We start from the raw sequence: 18,687 nt of genomic DNA, 5'->3' as shown, positions 1-18,687 counted from the left end.
GGGCAGATGTATTTATTTGCATGCTTCCCAAGTAAATCACCCTTTCATTTATTTGGTTGTTGTTTTTTGGTTGCTGTTGTTATTTTTATTGTATTTGTCAATTCTCAATATCTTCTTGTATTGACTCTCTATCTTAGCACTTAGGCCAGTGGCACATTCTAATCTCCTTCTTCTATTGTGCCGGCTGGGGTCTTTCCTTGGGCCGTTAGGAATACCTTTTTGCTGCTTGTGTTTGGAGATGCGTACTCCAGCCTCACCTCCAACTTGTTCTACAGCTGAGGCTGGGCTTAAGCTCCCGATCTTCCTGTTTTCTTCACCCATGTGCTGGAATTACAGGTGTGTGCTACCACTCCTAGCTGGGGACATAGTTAAGATTAGGATCTGATACATGGCCAGAGGAACATTCTTTTGCTTCTCTTTGTTCTTTTAGGCCCAAGCCTCCACAGTTGAAAATATCTGTTGAATCGAGAGTTTGAGCAGTGGTGTGGATATGAACTCTTGGCGGGTTCACGGATGAACCTTCGCAATTCTAGGCAGCAGGATAGAATCCCCTTTAGGAACCTTATTAAGTCAGGAGCACGGGGAGAGACATAATGAAGAATGGCTGGCTTCACGGGTGGACCCAGAGTGTCTGCGCAGACTGGCCAGTCCTCAGCAATCCAATGCAAGGTAAATGGTTACTGTTCTGACTGTAAAACAAATAAGCAAACAAAACAAAGCTAGTGTAACTATTTTAATAAAGTTTTATTTAACCCAATAGGTCCAAAGCACCATCATTTTGACATGTAGCTAATATAAAGACACATCTACGGCGATTTTCATTCTTTTTTTTTTTTTTTTTTTTAAATACAGTCTTAAACAGTGTCTGGTGTGTATTGAAAGCTTAATACAGCTCAAGCTGGACTCGCTGTGTTTCAGTTGAGCAACCACAGTACTGACAGGATTCCCAAGCTTTGTCAAGCCTCTGATAGTTCAACCTTTTTCTCCCTGGATCTCAGACATCTCAGCTCAAAACAAGCGGCGGGAGACGCCCCCTCTGATGAGGCCCCTGCTGTCCTCTCTCGGTTTTTGTTGTCAACACAGAAGAACAGAGCGACCTCATTTATAAGCTATTTGTTTGCTATCGTTTCCATCAGGGTGTGGGCGTCTCCGGGGCAGGACTTTATTGATTTCTGCTCTATTTTTTTTTTTTTTTTTTTTTTGTGGTTTTCCAGGCACGGAGCACGTCGCCTGGCCCACACGGATCCTTGGGTTCACCCTCGGAGAGGACGAAAGCCTCCGGCTTCTTCGAAGCGGGCGGCAGAGGGCAGCCGGGCGCCGAGTCACAGGTGGGGCGCGCGCTCGGTGCGGGCGAGTGGGTGTGTGCGGGGTGCGCGCGGCGGGGCGGGAGCGCGGACCGGGAGGAGCCGCGAGCGCAGCGGAGGAGGAGGGCGCGGAGGAGGTGGTGGCTGCGTCCCCGCGGGGCCGAGCTGCGCCCGACGCAAGGAGCGGAGGCCGCTCGGAGCTGACGGGGACCGGGACCCGCCGCGGGGCTCAGGGCGCACGAAGCGAGAGCTGCGGGGCCGGGTGAGTGGCCGCCGCAGGCAGTGGGAGGAGCGGGAGGGCGGCCGGGGCGCCGGGCGGGGGAACAGGTGGCCGGGCAGGGCGCTTTGTGTCCCTTCCCCGAGCTGTCCCCACGTTGTCCGGAGGCGGAGGCAGGAGCCCGGGGACCGCAGGCACGGGGCTGGGGTGCGGCAATGCGGGGTGTGGGGGTCCCCCAGCCCAGACTTAACAAAGGGCGCGTGGCCCCTGCCCGCGGGAGGCCTCGAGATCGAGACCCAGCCCCTGGGACCCCGATTTTTTGGAGTTTACCGTCTCATTCTTCTCCCCATGTCTTTCAGAGGTCTGCGGCTTGGTGTATGAGGGGCCCGCAGCGGCGAGGCGGCGGTGGGGATGGTTCGGGCCGCGGAGCCGGAGTGGCCTGGGCTTTGGTGAGGCGTGACAGTCTATCATGACTGTGTTCAGGCAGGAAAACGTGGACGACTACTACGACACCGGCGAGGAACTGGGCAGGTACCAGGAAGGGGTGACAGAAGCGCGCGGTGTGTGTGGTGGGGGGCACTGCGCGATAAACAGATGCTGCTTAAACCGGGCATGTCCCTGGCTGGCCCTTCTCTGAGATGGGCAATAGCAGAGGAACCGGTGCCTAACCAGCTAAAGCCAGGGACCAGGAATAAACTGCCTGATCCGAGGGGTGGAGAGGCAACCCACAATGCAGTTACTGTGCACACACAGGGTATGGTCAGAATCCCTGGATAAGAACAGACTTCATTGTGTGCACTACTAACTCCTGTCAGCCTTCACCCCTTTGAGACAATGAGGCAAACCGCAGATTCTAACTGCAACTGGAGGGACCACCCATGTGTTTTTTAAGCAGCGTACAAGTTAATTAATGGGCACTTAAACAATTAATTCTCTCCCCTTGTGCTGAATTTTCAGTGCAACACCAGCCAGGATTGGTAGGCAGGCGTGGAACTTGCCAGATGTTGGCCTTGGATTTTGAAACTTCTTCCAACCAGGAATTTAATTCCGGGCTTGGTTAGTGGTGGCTTCGGTGTCACTTATGGCGGCTGTCTAGATTCAGAGCGTACCAACACGCTGTGCGGGGTGCCATGCTGAGCAGAGTGTGTCAGTGTCTAGGTGCACAAAGAAGATTTCACTGGGAGCCCTTGATGACTGCTGGGCATCCATTAGCCCACCGAGTGTATTGATCTCTGCTGTGTGCGCAGAGAGCCCAGTGTGCATACGTACATTTAAAATTTGTCTTGTGAAATTTGTGTATTGGCATTGTGACAGAAGCAGGCAAACGGGCTTATAAACAAATGTACTTGCAATTACTCACACAGAGTGTGTATTGAAGTTTGTATTTTTCCATAATATACCCCATGGCCTCATACCAAGCTTCTTTTTTTAATTCATGGGAAGGAAACTGAAAGGGGTGGGGGTGGGGGTGGGGGGGGGGAGACCTATTACCTAATAGGATTTTGAAAGATATCTAACCAAAACTTTATAATAATCCAGACAGCCCAGGAAAGAGAGAGGTCTAAAGAGTTACTGTACAGGATGTGTGTAAGTTCAGTGTAGCCTGGAGGCATCTGTGGAGCCTATGCAGAGGAAGACAATACTATTATCTTAAATCTTAGTAAGTAAATAAAAGGCAGGGTTCTGAAAGATCCCATTTCGTGGATCTGGAGAAGACTGAGGTTGAGTGTGCGGTTGAAATACTTGACTTAACTGGAATTCAGCCACTCTCCTTCTATGGTTTACAGCAAGATGAATATGTGTGTGTGTGTGGAGGGGGTGGGGGGGTGTTTAGGAAATAAAAAAGGATGGGAAAAAAGGTTTTGATACCATTTCTGTGAGGTTAACACATTCTAGAAATGATCTTGCGAAAAGGGATGGAAAAAAATTAGGTGAGCTGATTGCTTTATGAATGAAATTCATTGACTTTGTTTCTCTTAACATCCTTCCATGGATTAAGAGAAAGGGGAGGGGGTGGGGCGTCCCTGTGTTTAGCAAGTGGATTTTTGATCTTCATTTCAAGCTTGTAATGACAGGGATGACGGTTCGCTCATTTGTCACTAATGTTTCTCTCTGATTTTGGCTCTTGTCTAGGCTTCTGTGTCTAACTATTCTCTATGAAAGACTAATTGATGAGTTGTTTGTTTAATAATTCATGCGACCTAGGAATTTTGAAGAGGTGTTCTGGAGTAACTGGGAGTTGGGATTTTTAAGAAAGAAAATGCACAGCTATTGTGATAGCTGCTCTTGATTTTGCCAAAATGTGAAGCAGGTAAAGGTTGGCTTTTTCTAAGGATGTTCCACAACCTGTGGTTTTATCCTGTCTTGGACTTCATCACTTCTGCCAAAGAAGCTTTGATGGGAGGTGCACAGGCAGCAGAGAAGATGCGGCACGCGTGATGTCATATGTCTCTGGAAGACTGGGAGTGGAGGGAGGGGCTCACAGGGAGAGAAATGGAAAGAGACAGGTATGTGGCCTGAATGCGGGGTTGTCTTAGTTAGGGTTTTACTGCTGTGAACAGACACCATGACCAAGGCAACTCTTATAAATGACAACATTTAATTAGGGTTGGCTTACAGGTTCCGAGGTTCAGTCCATTATCATCAAGGCAGGAACATGGCAGCCTCCAGGCAAGCATGGTGCAGGAGGAGCTTGAGAGTTCTATATCTTCATCTGAAGGCTGCTAAGGGAAGACTGACCTCCAGGCAGCTAGGGTGAGGGTCTTATAGCCCACACCCACAGTGATATTAACCCACTCCAACAGTGCTACTCCCTGGGCCAAGCATATATAAACCATCACACAGGGTGATGCTAAGCTCTGAGCTGTGAACTGCTAAGGAGAGCTTTAAGTGGACTAGCATTCAGAGTTTCAAACTTTAGTTTATTTATGAGCCTCTGTGTCTGCTGCATAACTGCAGGTGCCTATAGAGCCCAGAAGAGGGTATTGGATCTTTCCAAGATGGCATTGTAGGCAGTTGTGAGAAACCTGGTGCGAGTGCTGGGTATTGAACATGTGTCCTCTAGAAGAGCAACACGCCCTCAACCCCAGAGCCCCACCTAGCTCTCTTTAGTGATCCCTAAATATAGCTGTTCATCACATAATTGGACCCCAAAAATACTGATCTGGAAGAGAAAGGATGAATTTTTAAGGAAGTAGAACACACTATTGTTACTTAACTTGGAAAAACCGAGAGGGTGTGGCTTTTGAATGCGTATGCTTGTATCTGTTAGTGCCCCAGACTGTAGAACTTCTTGTTGACTGCTAAGAACTTTAAAACTACCCGGGTTTTTGTCAGGGAGTGACAGATGAGATCAACCACCAGACAGATAGGCGACACCAAAACCCAACTTTGCATTTTGGTGGCTTTGTGGCCTTTCAGGTCATAACTGATAATCCCAGTAACTTCTTTCAGAGAACCTGAAAGTCATTTAAGTGGTGGAGACAATTTAGAAGGTCTGATCCAGAACAGATGACTGATCTGTAGGCTTGACCAGGATGGGTACATGTCTGAGACAGGCTGATGACTCTGATCTGTAGGCCTGACCAGGATGGGTACATGTCTGAGACAGGCTGATGACTCTGATCTGTAGGCCTGACCAGGATGGGTACCTGTCTGAGACAGGCTGATGACTCCATGGATCTATGAGGAATTCTCATCTGTTTCCCGGTTTGAAGAGGGGACCTGCTGTGTGTGAAGGGTCCTGGTGGAGACCTTTTTGGCAGCTGACTGTCTTTGGTTTCTCTGATTCAGATTATTGCAGCTCTGGGCTAGAGCTCTGTCCTCCAAGCAGAAGTGTGTGTGTGTGTGTGTGTGTGTGTGTGTGTGTGTGTGTGTGTGTGTGTGTGTGTAGGGGACATTCTCTTTAGAAGATTTTGGAGCTCTTCACTGCTAACTCAAGGAGGCTTTCTGGCATTTCTTGCCCTCTCCTGAGAGGCTGACCATGGTGCTTCTTCCATGGAATACACTGCTCCCCAAGAGGAGGTCTAATGAGAGCACCTGTTACGCTTAGGGTGTTTTAATAGCCCAGTGTACCCTGGCATCTTTTCTCAGCTGGGACTTTGGGCAGCTACTTGCGGGCTTGCCCACCAATGGCCTTGGTTAAACTCTTGGCCATCACTGAGCTTGGCCTTTGAGTTTTCTGAGTACCTCCTTGTCTACTGCTTTGCTGAGGGACTGGCCCTATCTTCTGTTTCATGGTCTGATCTTACTTGGTCTTACCGAAGCCCATTTCCTTAGTAACTCTGATAACGTTCAACAGAGTTGTGTGTGTGGTGTGTGTGTGTGTGCTCGCGCAGGTGCGCTCACATGTGCACATGTGTAGAGTCCAGAATGCCTTTCTTTTTTAGTCTCTACCTAGTCGTTTAAAGCAGGTTCTTTCCCTGAACCTGGGGTTCACATTTTCTTAGGGAAGCTAGCAGTCAGCAAGCCTTAACTATTTCCCTTTCCCCACTTTTTTCTTCGGAGCTGGCGTGTGTGAGATGCTTGGCTTGTAGGAGTGCTGGGATTTGAACTTCCAGCCGCCTGAATTACACAGCAAGTCCTCCACAGCCGTGAGGCATCTCTGCGGCCACTTCATGGTTACAGAAGCCAGATAGATGACTTGTCTACAGCTCCCTGGGTTTTATATTAGTGTTCATCACGATCCTTGCAGCTTGCTGCTTGTTTGAGAGTTCCTTCTGGGTATGCTCTGTGGTCCCGTGTCCATTCCTGTGGTTCTTTCTCTAGAGGCTGTGTGGTGTGCTGAAGACACAAGGCCAATGTATCAGAGCTACCGGGGCAGCAGAAGAGAGTGGACTTAAGGTGTAGATGGTAATTGCAGCCGTTAAAGCCTTGGTGCCCTGTTTTGGACATCGACAGTTATATGGTCTTGGGTGAATTCGAGACAGTGGCCCTGGATTTATGACACATAGTCACTGCCTAATATTATTAATTCAATAACCGGTATTTCTGTATTATGGCAGCTGCCACCCTGCACAGTAATAGTCTGCTTATTCTCCCAGGTAGTGACGACCTTAACCTTTCTCATCATGTTCTCGTTTATAGTGCCGAATTAGATGGATGGTGCTTAGTGGGTGCTCAGCGAATGTGTGGCAATCGACTGAATGGGTCCTTGGGAGAAGTATAGAGATGGGCCTTCAGTAATCAGGGACCGTGATGAGGACAGCCATTGAGGATGTCGAAGCTCATGGAAATGAAACCTTCACATTTGCATTCTCTACCACCCAACAGCAAGGAGCATAGCTGCCCAGACTTCCAGAAGTGAGATCAGTTTAAAGGACAACAAATGGAGTGGAGCATTAAATATTTCACATTGGCTTGAATGGCGTTTAGAAGCTTATAGTTCAGATTTATGGCCTGCCCCGTTTGGCATAAAATCCATAGGCTTTTTAATTGAAAGTGAGAAATTGTGAGAAGGCAGTGGAAAGGCAGTCATGAGGCTGGTGGTATTTATTAGGGAGAGCAATTTGGTGATGGAAGGTTTGTGTTCTGGCCCTGGGCCTGAACTTAGGTTCAGGGTGGCTGGTAGCAGAGCCAGTAGCGGAGGGGGTTGGAGCTGACTTCCTGGGCCTGCGCGCATGCTCTTCCACGCTGGGCTTGTGTTTTTACCTTGCTTCTAGGAACCTGATGGGTCAGGGTCAGTTGTGCTGACATGCCCCAGGAAAACGGAGAGAACTGTGATGCGGAGAGGGCGCTCACTGCGTATTTCACTAGCTGAGGGGGCATTTATTGTCTTTTGCTCCATGTCCCCTGCCTCCCAGGACTTGTCACTCCCTGAAGGCATGGACTGTTTCCCTCTAGGTCCTATGGGGAGAGGTTGGGGGGGGGCAATAGGGTGGAGAGACAGAAAATTGACTACAGGGTATCTCCTCAGATGGTGTGTTGGGGTTTTGGGGTGCAGGCAGACTAAATCAAGGTTATATTTATTGACTGACTCAGCAGAGAAACGTATCCTTAATTCCGAGCCAACTGTTGTGTGTACCCAACCTAAGCATGATGCTTTGGAAATGCATTTCTGATCAGGAGAGAAAAGAAAGTGTGTGCTGACAGGAGACGGGTGGCTTCCCTTGCCATTAGGCAACCAGAGGCCTCAGAGACTGTGGCCTGGGAGGAGCCTGGTGGTCAGCATCTCTCTTCTGTTCAGTGTTTAGTCACAGCAATTTTCTCAAGACTGCTGGTTAGAAGGTGACAAGATCATCTGAGGACCTGGCCCAGGCCTGACCTATTGTTTTATAAGGTTTACCCTGTGGTGATCCCTCCCCGTTCCCAGAGTTAAATCAAATTGGTATTTGAAAGCAGTATCTTGGACACCTCTGCACGTTCGGCACTCCAGTTGTCACAATGTAGAGTATAGTTGAATGCATGGATTATCTTGGTCTTCCTGGGACAGAATACTTGATGACAACAGGGAAAGGTTTTTTTTTTTTTTCGGTTCATGGTTTCACCTCCCCTCCTCCTTGTCAGGACTGTCCTGTACAGCAGCGGGAAAGCTCAGTAGGCTTGTTCAGGTAGCTCTGGATAGGAAGCAGGGGTCTCTGCTGTAGCTATAGGCTGGTCTGACTATGTGTATGTAGCCTCTGAAGCCCTACCCCTCATGACTACTTCCTTCAGCTAAGCCCCACCTCCTAAAAGTTCTTCAGTCTGTGGGGGATCTTGCAGTCAAACTGCAACAGTTTCCATTCTATAGAAGCCTGCCAACGCTGGCTATACTGCTCTGGTCCTTCTGAACGTGTGTGCTACCTTGGCTCTAAGCCTGCTCCAACCATCTTAAGGTTTCCTTGTCAGTTCTCTGCAGTTTCCCATGGCACCAGCACATGTGTACATACTGTTTAGTCAAGTCCCTAAGTTAATTGTTTAGCATTTTGTAAACTTGATAAAACTCGTAGGTTATAGTTTAACTTCTTAGTACTGTAATGTGGGAGACTCTGGTCTCTGTCCCCTGGGTCCCTCCTACTCAGTGACCCACAGGTTTTCATTTCATGGTCATTGTAGCTCAAACCTAGTGCGTGGTCATTTGGGATTTTATTGTGAAGGTGACATCAATGAACTTGCTTTGATTTTTCCTGGGATATCTCAGCAGAGCAAAGTGCATCTATCTCCCCTTGGCTTCGATGGGGATTCCACAGCAGTGTGTTATTAGTAACAAGTCGTCATGTCCCTTTCTGGATATTCTAAGTGCATTCCTTTAAGTGGGGAGTTAGGAGAGGATGGAGGGAAGAAAGTGTAGCATTTGATTTTCTGTTCTCCTACTAATATGGTTTAAATAACAATATATTAATAACCTTCCCTGAATTTCATCTTTCTTAGGAAAAACAAAAGGTCCTGCCACTCAAGTGCTGGACAGGGGGAGGGGGAGAGGATCTCGGGGCTTGTTGGCTTAGTTCTAACGTAGTGAGAGACGTGGTCTCAGGAATAGAGTGGACACTGATGGAGCGGACAGCCAGTGTCCTCCTCTGACCTCCACAATAGCTTAAGCAGGCTCACACCCTTGTGCACCATCCCATTACCTCAGGCTGTTTGGGAAAGATGTGAAGGAAACAGGTGAATTTTATGTTTAAACTTGCGTTTCTTCTGTTTATGGATATGTAAGTCTTTTAAAATCTGAAAAGAAGAAAAAAACAATAGCGACCATAAAAAGAAAAAAAAAATCCTAAACACTCAGGGTCCTGTTCATTTTGGAAAAGGGTCACTCATAGTGTTTATATTTCACTTGCAAGAATGAACGGATTTCCATGGTTGAGTTATTTTTCCACTATTTATTTATCTCTTCCTTCCTTCCTTTCTTTCTTTCTTTCTTTCTTTCTTTCTTTCTTTCTTTCTTTCTTTCTTTCGGGTAGCAGAATAAACAGCTGTTCCACCGAGCCACACCCCCAACCCACCTTTTACTTTTGGGGTATGTATGTGCATTTGTGTGTGTGTGTGTGTGTGTGTGTGTGTGTGTGTGTGTGTGTGTGTACATGAATGTGTGCATGCTTGTGGAGGTCACAGGTCATTTTTTAGGAGCCTCTGGCTAGCTGGCTTGGGCCTTATTCTTGTTCTTACCTCCCCAGCCCTGGTTTTGTAAGTGTCCACTACATGCCTGGCTTGGTGCTGGGGACTAAACCCAAGTCCTGGTGCTTGAGTGACCAATACTTTCCTAACTGAGCCATTTCCCCAAACCCCACCTTAACTTTTTTTTCTCTTTTTAAATTTAACAGAGTGTCTCACCTTGTATTTCTAGCTGGAACTCACTTTGTAGACCAGTATGAACTCAAAGTGCATGTCTCTGCCTCCTGAGTGCTAGGATTGAAGGCGTGGACCACGGACCTGGCCGCGTCTTTACCCTTTTAGTATAAAATTGTCTAGCCTGTTTCAGATGTTTATGACAAGCTCCTAAGCTCGGCCTGCAGTGCAGGATTTTCCAGTCGGAAAGAATAATCAATGCCTCTCTGCTGTCCCGTCCAGAGGAGGGTTGGAGTTTTCTCTGAGATACCCCCATCTGCTTAGCAACTCAGAGATCTGTCTGTGGCCCAGTGGCACAGGAGGCGGGGTTTGTACCATTTAAGTAATAATGAAAGGAAAAAATATAAGCAGCTAGCTCTGCTGGGGAGAAGTGGAGACTCCATCAATGTTGATGCCAGCTTGGTCCTGATACCGTTGTCCTTTGGGAAGGTTTGCGCTGCATTTGCTCCTCTGTACAGCTCACCCCTCCCCCATGTTCAGCTAACCCCTCCCCTCTATATTGCTCTCCCTTCCCCCATGTTCAGCTCACCCCTCCCCCATGTTCAGCTCACCCCTCCCCCATGTTCAGCTTTTACTCCACCCCCATGTTTAGCTCACCCCTTCCCCGTGTTCAGTTCACCCCTCCCCCATGTTCAGCTCACTCTTCCCCCATGTTCAGCTCACCCCTCCCCAGTGTTCAGCTCTCCCCTCCCCCATGTTCAGCTCTCCCCTCCCCCATGTTCAGCTCACCCCTCCCCCATGTTCAGCTCACCCCTCCCCCATGTTCAGCTCACCCCTTCCCCGTGTTCAGTTCACCCCTCCCCCATGTTCAGCTCACTCTTCCCCCATGTTCAGCTCACCCCTCCCCAGTGTTCAGCTCTCCCCTCCCCCATGTTCAGCTCTCCCCTCCCCCATGTTCAGCTCACCCCTCCTCCATGCTCAGCCCATCCCTCTTCTGTGGTTTGCAGGGAATAGTATAAGTGTATGTTTCTGGGCGATGGATGGAGGAAGGAGAGCTGTCAGTGCAGAAGGTGTGTGCGCCCTGTAGAAGACAAACTTAACAGATACAGCTAAAGTCAGAGATGAACTCACCTGCGGTGCCACAGAGGCCGCCCTAGCAATCTGTGAGCCAACAGGTACAACTATGACTGAACCTTGCTGGCCTGAAACTGTAAAACTGGTGTGTGTTCAGGAATCCCGACTGTTTGATGATGGATAAGACGCTCAGTGGGTTATTTTGGATTTTCGCCTGAGGAAAGCTTCATTGGTGAGTTCATCGAATATTCCAAAGAGTCTAAAATACTTGTGACATCTGGTACATTTCCAGCCCCAGGTATCACAGAGAAGGGACACTCAACTTGTAATTATCGATCTACCTATCCGACGGCGATCAGCTTGCCAGAGGATTCCTCTGTACACCTGGGGTGGGCTGAGCCACTTGGTAAAGCATGCACTGTGTAGTCCTGAAAGCCTGAGTCAGGATCCCTAACACTCAGGCAGAAGCTGAGTGAGACAGTCGCTTGGGCCTGGAATTCCAGCCCTGGGGAGTTGGAGACAGCGAGATCCCTTGGGGCTTGCTGGCCAGACCGTCTAGCAGAACCAGGGAACCTCAGGCTTAGAGTGATAGGCTCTGTCTCAAAAAGTACGAAAGGAGTTGATTGGAATATTGGAATATTAGAGGTCCTGGAATATATTCAATATTGGTGTTAGCTTTCAGGCATCCACGTGCAGGCACACCTGTACACACAGATAGACATGTATACACATGTAGGCACACCTGTACACACAGGTATACACCACATTAGCAAGCATTTCACACGCACGCACGCACACACACACACACACACACACACACACACACGCGCGCACCCTTTATAAAGGATTGCTTCTCTGAGTGTGTTTGAGAAGGTGTTTCTTTGAGATTCATTCCACTTGAAGTGTCTCCTGGGATCCCCACAGCTGCATATGGCTGGGAAATGGACTTAAGGATTGGGCTTGAATTGGTGGCTCCTACCTGTGAGGTCCCATCATGAGTCATTAGGATTGGTGTTGTGCGGAAGGCAATCTTTCCTCTTGTAAATCTTCCTTTTTTATGTACATCTATTTTGAAAAATATGAAAAAACATGAACTTTTAAAAGTTGCTGAACTACAAAAATAAATAAATAAAGTATTGCTTCTCTGAGTGTCTACCGTTAGTTGTGCACTGCTGTCAGACATGTTGGAAACTCCTAGCTCTGTGGTTCTTGTGTTTGCAGTGGGGTGGTTTCCGTTCCCCTGCAGCTGCTGGAGGAGTTCTTTCCTCCTGGGTCTGCCCCTTGCTGTCCACGGGTTCAGCAGTTCCTGTTGGGGTCACTGTACAACTCATCTGCCTGTGCAGGTTCATTACCAGACACGAGGATGTGGTTCAGGGCTTCTAACCTGCTTTTGTCCATCTGTTTTCTGTTGCTGCAACAGAATTCAGAGAGTTGAGTCCTTTAGAAATGGAAGCTTATCTGGCTCCCAGTTTTGGAGGACAGAATCTGAGGGCATAGTGCCTGTGTCTTCAGAGTCCCTTGTCATCTGTGGAGAAGGATAAAAGGGCAAGGAAAGAGAGTCAGAGAAAGCCAAGAATGGGTAACAGCCCACCCTGGGGATAGCTAATCCACTCCTAGGCTAATGACCTCAATCCATTCATAACCTATCCCAAGACAAGCTTCACCCCACTGTTCTGTGTACTGGGAATCAATTGTCAGCGAGTTTTGGAGAGACCGCATCTCTGACTTCTCAGTGTATCGGTATCTCGCGCAGACAACACTATTTCTGCGAGACTCCATTTTCTCATTTATGAAGTGAGAATTGTCTCTATGCCTTTCCAAGGCTGCTATGTCAATACTATGTAAGGTGACTGGCACAGTAATAGGCACTCCAGTGACTGTTTAATAAGACCAAGAGCAAGAATGAAAGACAGGTTGGGTGCTTGGTGCATATCTGAGATCTCAGCACTCTGGAGGCGGAGGCAGGCAGATCTCTGAGTTCAAAACCTGGTCTACATGTGAGCTCCAGGCTAGCCAGGGAGGCCCTGTCTCGGAGAGAGAGTAGGGAGGGATTGACTAAGTGTAAACTGATGTTGGGTCTGCTTGAATTTCTGGGTCATCTGTCTTCTTCCTTCCTCATTTGCATATTCAGGTCCTGGTCCCAGCTCCCAGTGGCTGTGGCTGTGTTTTCCCTCATTCTTGTCCACTCTGGTTTTCTCCTCTCCTTCTTTCTGCCCCCTTGGCTCAGCTTTCTGTGTGGGTCCCTTCTGGTGTCAGCCTCATTTATCTGAGCCATTTGTCTATATGGCTAAGCAAGTCTGTCCCCGCGGTGTTGTCTGCTCCTATCCCCTGGGCTGGGCTGGGCTGGGCTCCCTTGGCCTTTGTGAGTGCTTCTGTAGTGGGCTGGTGGTTCTTTGAGTATCTCTCAAACACATGGCTGGGCATTTGAAAGCTAGCTGCTGGAGGCAGAGCTTAAGTATTATAGTCACCAGTCCACCCAGAACACGGGAGGAAAAGGAAGCCACTTCAGGGCCGGGAGGCTCTCTCCTAATGAGAACAGCTACAGAGGGAAGCAAAGTGAGAGGGAGGGGTAGGGGAGAGGATGGAGAGAGATGGAGGGGGAGGGGAAGAGGAGGCGGAGGGGTTAGGGGAGAAGGATCCTGCTGCCTTTAGCCAGACCTGCATTGTGGAATGGTGACCCTGAGACTGTGTGTCAGCATGTAAATTCATATTTTAATATGGCTTTTTTTTTTTTTTGAGACTGAGTTCCTATATATAATCCTGGCTGTTCTGGAATTCATTCTAGACCAGACTGGCCTCAAACCCACAGAGATCAGCCTGCCTCTGCCTCTGCCTCTGCTTCTCAAGTGCTTAACAAGTGTGTGCCACCACCGCCTTGGTTGAAGAAATCTCTCATGTGCATCTAGCCTCAGGCATTTTGTAATAGTAACAAAAAGTGGATTAGAGAGACCCAAGGAGCTTGCTGGTCTCTGGTGCTGAATCTGTCCTCTCAGGACTTAGCAGTCCTTTCAGCATGGTGGGTCCATAAGTCCAAGATGTCAGCTTGCATGTTAATTTTGAAAGCCAGCTGAAGTGCCTAAATACAGTACTAGGGGTTTGAAGAAGGGAAACTGGATTGATGTGTGCTGTGGATCATTAGGCCAGAGGGAGTCTGAGTGCCTAATACATACAGAGAGCGAGACCCAGGGTGGACTGGAGGTTCCATTCATTCCTGACACGCCATGATTGGAGATGTGAAAGCCGTTACTTGGCCAACTCAGATCTGCCTCTGCCAAGAAAAGTCCATTAGGTTGGTGGCTGAAAGGCTGAATTGTTCAGATCTGCCTAATGGCTGGGCTCTGCCAGCTGCCGGGTAATGCCCACTGATGCTGCTGAGTGGCTGTCCCCATGAGTGGTTGGAGGTAGCATATGGCTTGTTTAAGCAAACCTGGCTGCTGAAGGACAGGCAGCTTTTAAAGGATTCCTTCTTATTTGGTAGCCCGCTGCATTCATCTCTCTAGTTTATAACAGCCGTGCTATGCCAGGTGAGAGAGATGGCCCAGTGGTTAAAGGCACTGGCTGACCTTGGAGACAGTCTGGATTCAGTTCCCAGCACCTGCATGGTGGCCCACAACCAGGGGATTTGACACCCTCTTCTGGCTTCTGTGGGCACCAAACACACACCTGGTACACAGGGACACAGGCAGGCAAAACACCTAGACACAAACAAAAAAATAATTTTTTTTGAGTGAGATAAAGAAAGGTGAAAACACTTTTTAGAGCCAGGTCAAGTCATTCTGATTTGAAGAACTTGATTTTTTTCCCCTCATTTTCACCTTCATCCGTCCGGCTTCTTGTGAGAGGCAGACCTACGTACACTGGTAGGAATCAGGCGCACATATAGAGTGTGTGAGTCTCTGTCTACACGTCCCTTGCAAGAAATTGAAGTCAGGATGTGAAGGAAAATGACCCAGGCCAGGGTTATGCAGCTCAGCTGTAAAACCTTTATCTATCATCCAGTCGCCCAGCACTGTGAGCGAAACGGAGAGGTGATCCTGGAGACTGAAGTGGCAGAAGTCGATATTGTTGGTGAGGAGTTTAATTGTTGGCTCTGCCTTGGCCCCAGTTAAGGATGGCATTACCGGGTGTTTGTTGACTTCCTTGTTTCCTCCAAGCCCAGACCTTATTGTGGTCTGAGTAGCCCTCTGCTGGGCGGGGCCCTCCTGTGCATTGTACATCCCTCTACCTTGATGTAGGCCATTGAACCACTTCAACTCCACCTGTGGCACAAAGAAATGCTCGCTCTAGCCAGTTGGCTATCGGAGCAGAATCTTTTCTCTTTCCAAAGGGAATCACTCAGCCTCAGGGTCAAAACACATGAGTCTTGACTGACAGGTACAGGGGCCAAGGCCAAGGAAGTCCTGTGTCCAATCGGCAAAAAGGATGTCTCTGAACTTCCAGTGGACTGGGCTAAAAGAAGGCTTTGAACTTGGAGATCCAGGGCTGGGACAGTTTTGCCCGGTTTGTTCTGGCTGCTCCTGAGAGTGCTTGTCTCCTTTGTCACTGTTTGGCTAGGACTGGAGACCCTGCCAGCTTGATTCCTTGATACTCAGCCCGCTGAGGCAGAAAAGGTGGCATTGCTTTCTTTCCTCCTGCTTATCATTGCTATGGTTAAATACGTATCTGTGCAATCGCTTCTGGAAAGTCTTGGATGAGGGCTTCAAGGAGGGACACTATGGTGGATTGTTGCAGGGTTAGAAGAGTTTTTACACGTAGGTAACAGCACGGAAGAGCCTCTGAGGTGTGGCTGGGGCTCGGAAAAGTGGAGATCTGGGCTCTGGGTGCAGAAATGGATGGATGTTCTTTCCCACACCTTTCTAAGGGTGGGGGAGGTTTTACTGCACAGCCCTCCAGCTGGGCTGCATTCCTAGCCACGAGTCAGGGAAGACGGTGGGGAGCAGGATGTGTGACCCCCCCCAGAACCCCTCAGAGGAAAAGTCAGTCCCCAGGTGAGTGAACTTGGTCCCAGGAGGTTTGCTATTTAGAGCTTCCCAGACAATGTCTCTGTAGGGTGCCCGTCAGTCAGGGTCTCTGCAGGCGTTCCTGCGTGAGCTGCAGCTGGCTTCCAATTCTACCTCCTTACAGTCCAGCCTTTCCCTTTATACTAAAAGAGAAATCTGGAATGATTTTACCCGAAAGGGAGGTAGATAGAGAAGGAAATTCAACCACTTATGGATGTCCTCAGTGTATTTTCAAGACTGGAGAGGGAGGGATCGAGATGGGGGCTGCTAGGCCAGAGGCTGGCATTTGTATTTCCCATTAGGAGGATGAGATGGAGTCTAAGCAGCACGCTGGACAGTGACCTGGGTCAGCATGCGGATTAAAAAGGAACCTATCTATAGATTAAAGTGCACGTAATTCCAAATGGAGGATGTGGGTGTTTTGCTGTTGTTGGTTTTGTGAGTGTGAGTGTGTGCGTGTGTGTATGTCAATTTGGGACTCAATCTCTTTCATCCAAGTTATACCGAATTAAGAAAATTCTTTTACAAAGACAGTGATAACACCTAGATCTTTTTTGTTTGTTTTTATTTGTTTGAGACAGGGTTTCTCTGTATATCCTTGGCTGTCCTGGAACTCACTCTGTAAACCAGGCTGGCCTCGAACTCAGAAATCCACCTGCCTCTGCCTCCTGAGTGCTGGGATTAAAGGCGTGCGCCACCATGCCCGGCTAACACCTAGATCTTAAAGATAGTGGAAACATTTGAATCTTTACATTTTACTTTTAAGCTTTATTTTCATCATTTTAAATTTTGTGTCTGTGTGTGCCTATGCTTGGGTAGCTGTATGCATGCAGATGTCCGTCCCCTTCCCCACCCCTGTCCCTGCCCCCTGGCTCTGGAATTACAGGAAACAGATGCCCAGCTTGAGTTCTGGGGACCAAACCTGGGTCCTCAGTGAGTGGTGAGAACCCTTGATCCTAAACCATCTCACACGTTAAGTTAAGCTTTTAAACAAGGCAGGGGCTCTGGGTAAATAAGCAGCTGTATAAAGAGCTTGATTAAAATAAAGCAAGATTTTAGGCATCCTTTAAACATGACAGGTATTAAGAGTTATAAAGCCCTTTTCTTTAGGCTGGAGGGGTTTCCTTTGAATCAGTGAGCCCGACTCTTGTCCTTGCTCTGCAGCCTGTGGGTGGCAGGTGGTTGGTTACCTAACTATCAATATGGAGGCTGAGATCATAGGCACAATGAAATATTATATACCAGGCTAGGTGCATAAAGATTTAAGTACATGTCCAGCAAAGTAAGTTTTATGAGCTCTATATAATTTACTGGGAATGTCTCAAACAGGAATAGCTGATTCTTTGTAACTGATTTTACCCCCATCTTTCAGACATTTATTTGGCATTTAGAGAAACACAGCACAGGCTTTAAATGCCTTATTTAGTAAATGGATAAAGCAAATCCGAGTTTCTGAGCAGGTTTTGTAAACATCGCTAAGAGCACAATCACCAAACAAAACAAAAATGCTAACCGCTGTAAATATAATGTAACGTAAGTATAATTGATGTGAACATCAATTATGTTGCTGTGTGAGAACTTGAAAGTCTCTCTCTCTCTCTCAGACCAGTAGCTTCTATGATTCAGATCTGTGTCTGAAAGCAAAATTTCTATGGATTAAAGTGCAAGTAATTCCAAAATGGAGGATGTGGGTGTTTTGTTGTTGTTGATGGTTGTGTGTGTGTGTGTGTGTGTGTGTGTGTGTGTGTCAATTTGGGCAATTTGGGCTTCTTGTCAGTCCAGCTGTGAATGGGCCTGGGATGGTCTCAATGTTTGACTGGGTGATTTGAAGGAAGGGCAGGCTCATTCCTGGCCACTGCCCAGTGAGGTGAGCCACATCCTATATAATTAAGTGGGACAGACACAAACAAGAAGCTGGAGAATTAAATTAGAGCAACTGCCCAGTGCAGTGGCTGGAGGCCTGATGTGCCACTAGGTGAGAATCACAGTACTGTGGCAATTCACAAATGTCTGGGTGGGAATCAGAGCTGCGCTTGCACCAGTGCCCAGCTCTGAGCACGCTGTGGAGACATCGCATCCACACAAGGGAGGCCACTATCTCCAGAGTAATGTATTTTTTTTTTTTTTTTTTAGTTATCAGGGCAGCTACCAGAAGCACCTTTTTACAAGTATCAGCCTAGTTGAATCCCACAGATCAGCGCCTCTTGGGGCATCTTCTGTTTCAGGCTTGGCAAAGTTTTTCTGTGAAGATAAATATTTTAAGAGTTCGGGGCCACCTGGCTTCTGTTTCAACACTGGTCGGAGTTCAGAAGGTGCACAGAGAACCCGTGTCTGGACGCCTGTGACTGTTCTCTGATAAGACAGGCAGGGGCAAGTTCAGCCTGTGTACAGTAATTAGCCGGCTCGCCCTCTGTTTCACCGGCACATTAAACCAAGACTCTAAGAGGTGATGTAATTCAGTTTGCCAGAGTAACCAAATGTCTGACCTAAGATTCAGAGTTGAGCCCTATTGCTCACCCCAGGCCTGCCGTGCTGATCTCTCATCCTCGCTGCCATTAGCCTGGATCAGTTCCCCTAGGGACAGCTACCTCTGTCCTGCAGTGGCCATGGTAACTTAGCTCCTCATGGCTTCAGGCTCTTAACTCTCATCAGTTGAATTCCTAAGGACAGCACAGAACACTCCTTGGGTCAATTTAGATTCTCATGGATCTCCAGCATCTCCTCCTTGCATGGGAAGGGGCATGGATAAACTGGGCTCTTGCTGCTGGATACTATCGAAGTGTCTACACTGTCTGATCAAGCTCCAGATTCTGCCATTGTGCTTGTGTGAAAACTGGTTGAGGTCTCTGGCCCCACTTTCTTCTTTATCTTCACTGGGTTCCACTCAGCT

At 48.2% G+C, this 18,687-nt stretch overlaps 1 protein-coding gene across 3 annotated transcripts in view; it reads left to right on the top strand.

The window, feature by feature from the left end:
• Positions 1 to 1,250: 1,250 nt before the first annotated feature.
• Dapk1 (death associated protein kinase 1) overlaps positions 1,251 to 18,687 on the top strand; it is a 162,779-nt gene continuing 145,342 nt past the window's right edge. For 2 of the 3 annotated variants that reach the window (XM_021179879.2, XM_029468552.2), the window contains exons 1-2: positions 1,404 to 1,566; positions 1,881 to 2,052. In XM_021179879.2, the coding sequence (XP_021035538.1) occupies positions 1,991 to 2,052 (62 nt within the window). In that variant the 5' untranslated portion in view covers positions 1,404 to 1,566; positions 1,881 to 1,990. Of the gene's footprint in view, positions 1,329 to 1,403; positions 1,567 to 1,880; positions 2,053 to 18,687 lie in introns of those variants that run through there. The other variant, XM_029468550.2, reaches the window with a different exon arrangement.

Source organism: Mus caroli, unplaced genomic scaffold, assembly GCF_978045245.1.
Source record: "Mus caroli unplaced genomic scaffold, Mus_caroli_1 scaffold_15, whole genome shotgun sequence".
NCBI lineage: Eukaryota > Metazoa > Chordata > Mammalia > Rodentia > Muridae > Mus > Mus caroli.
The sequence above is the reverse complement of the archived record's forward strand: the minus strand, read 5'-3'. Positions and strand labels throughout refer to the sequence as shown.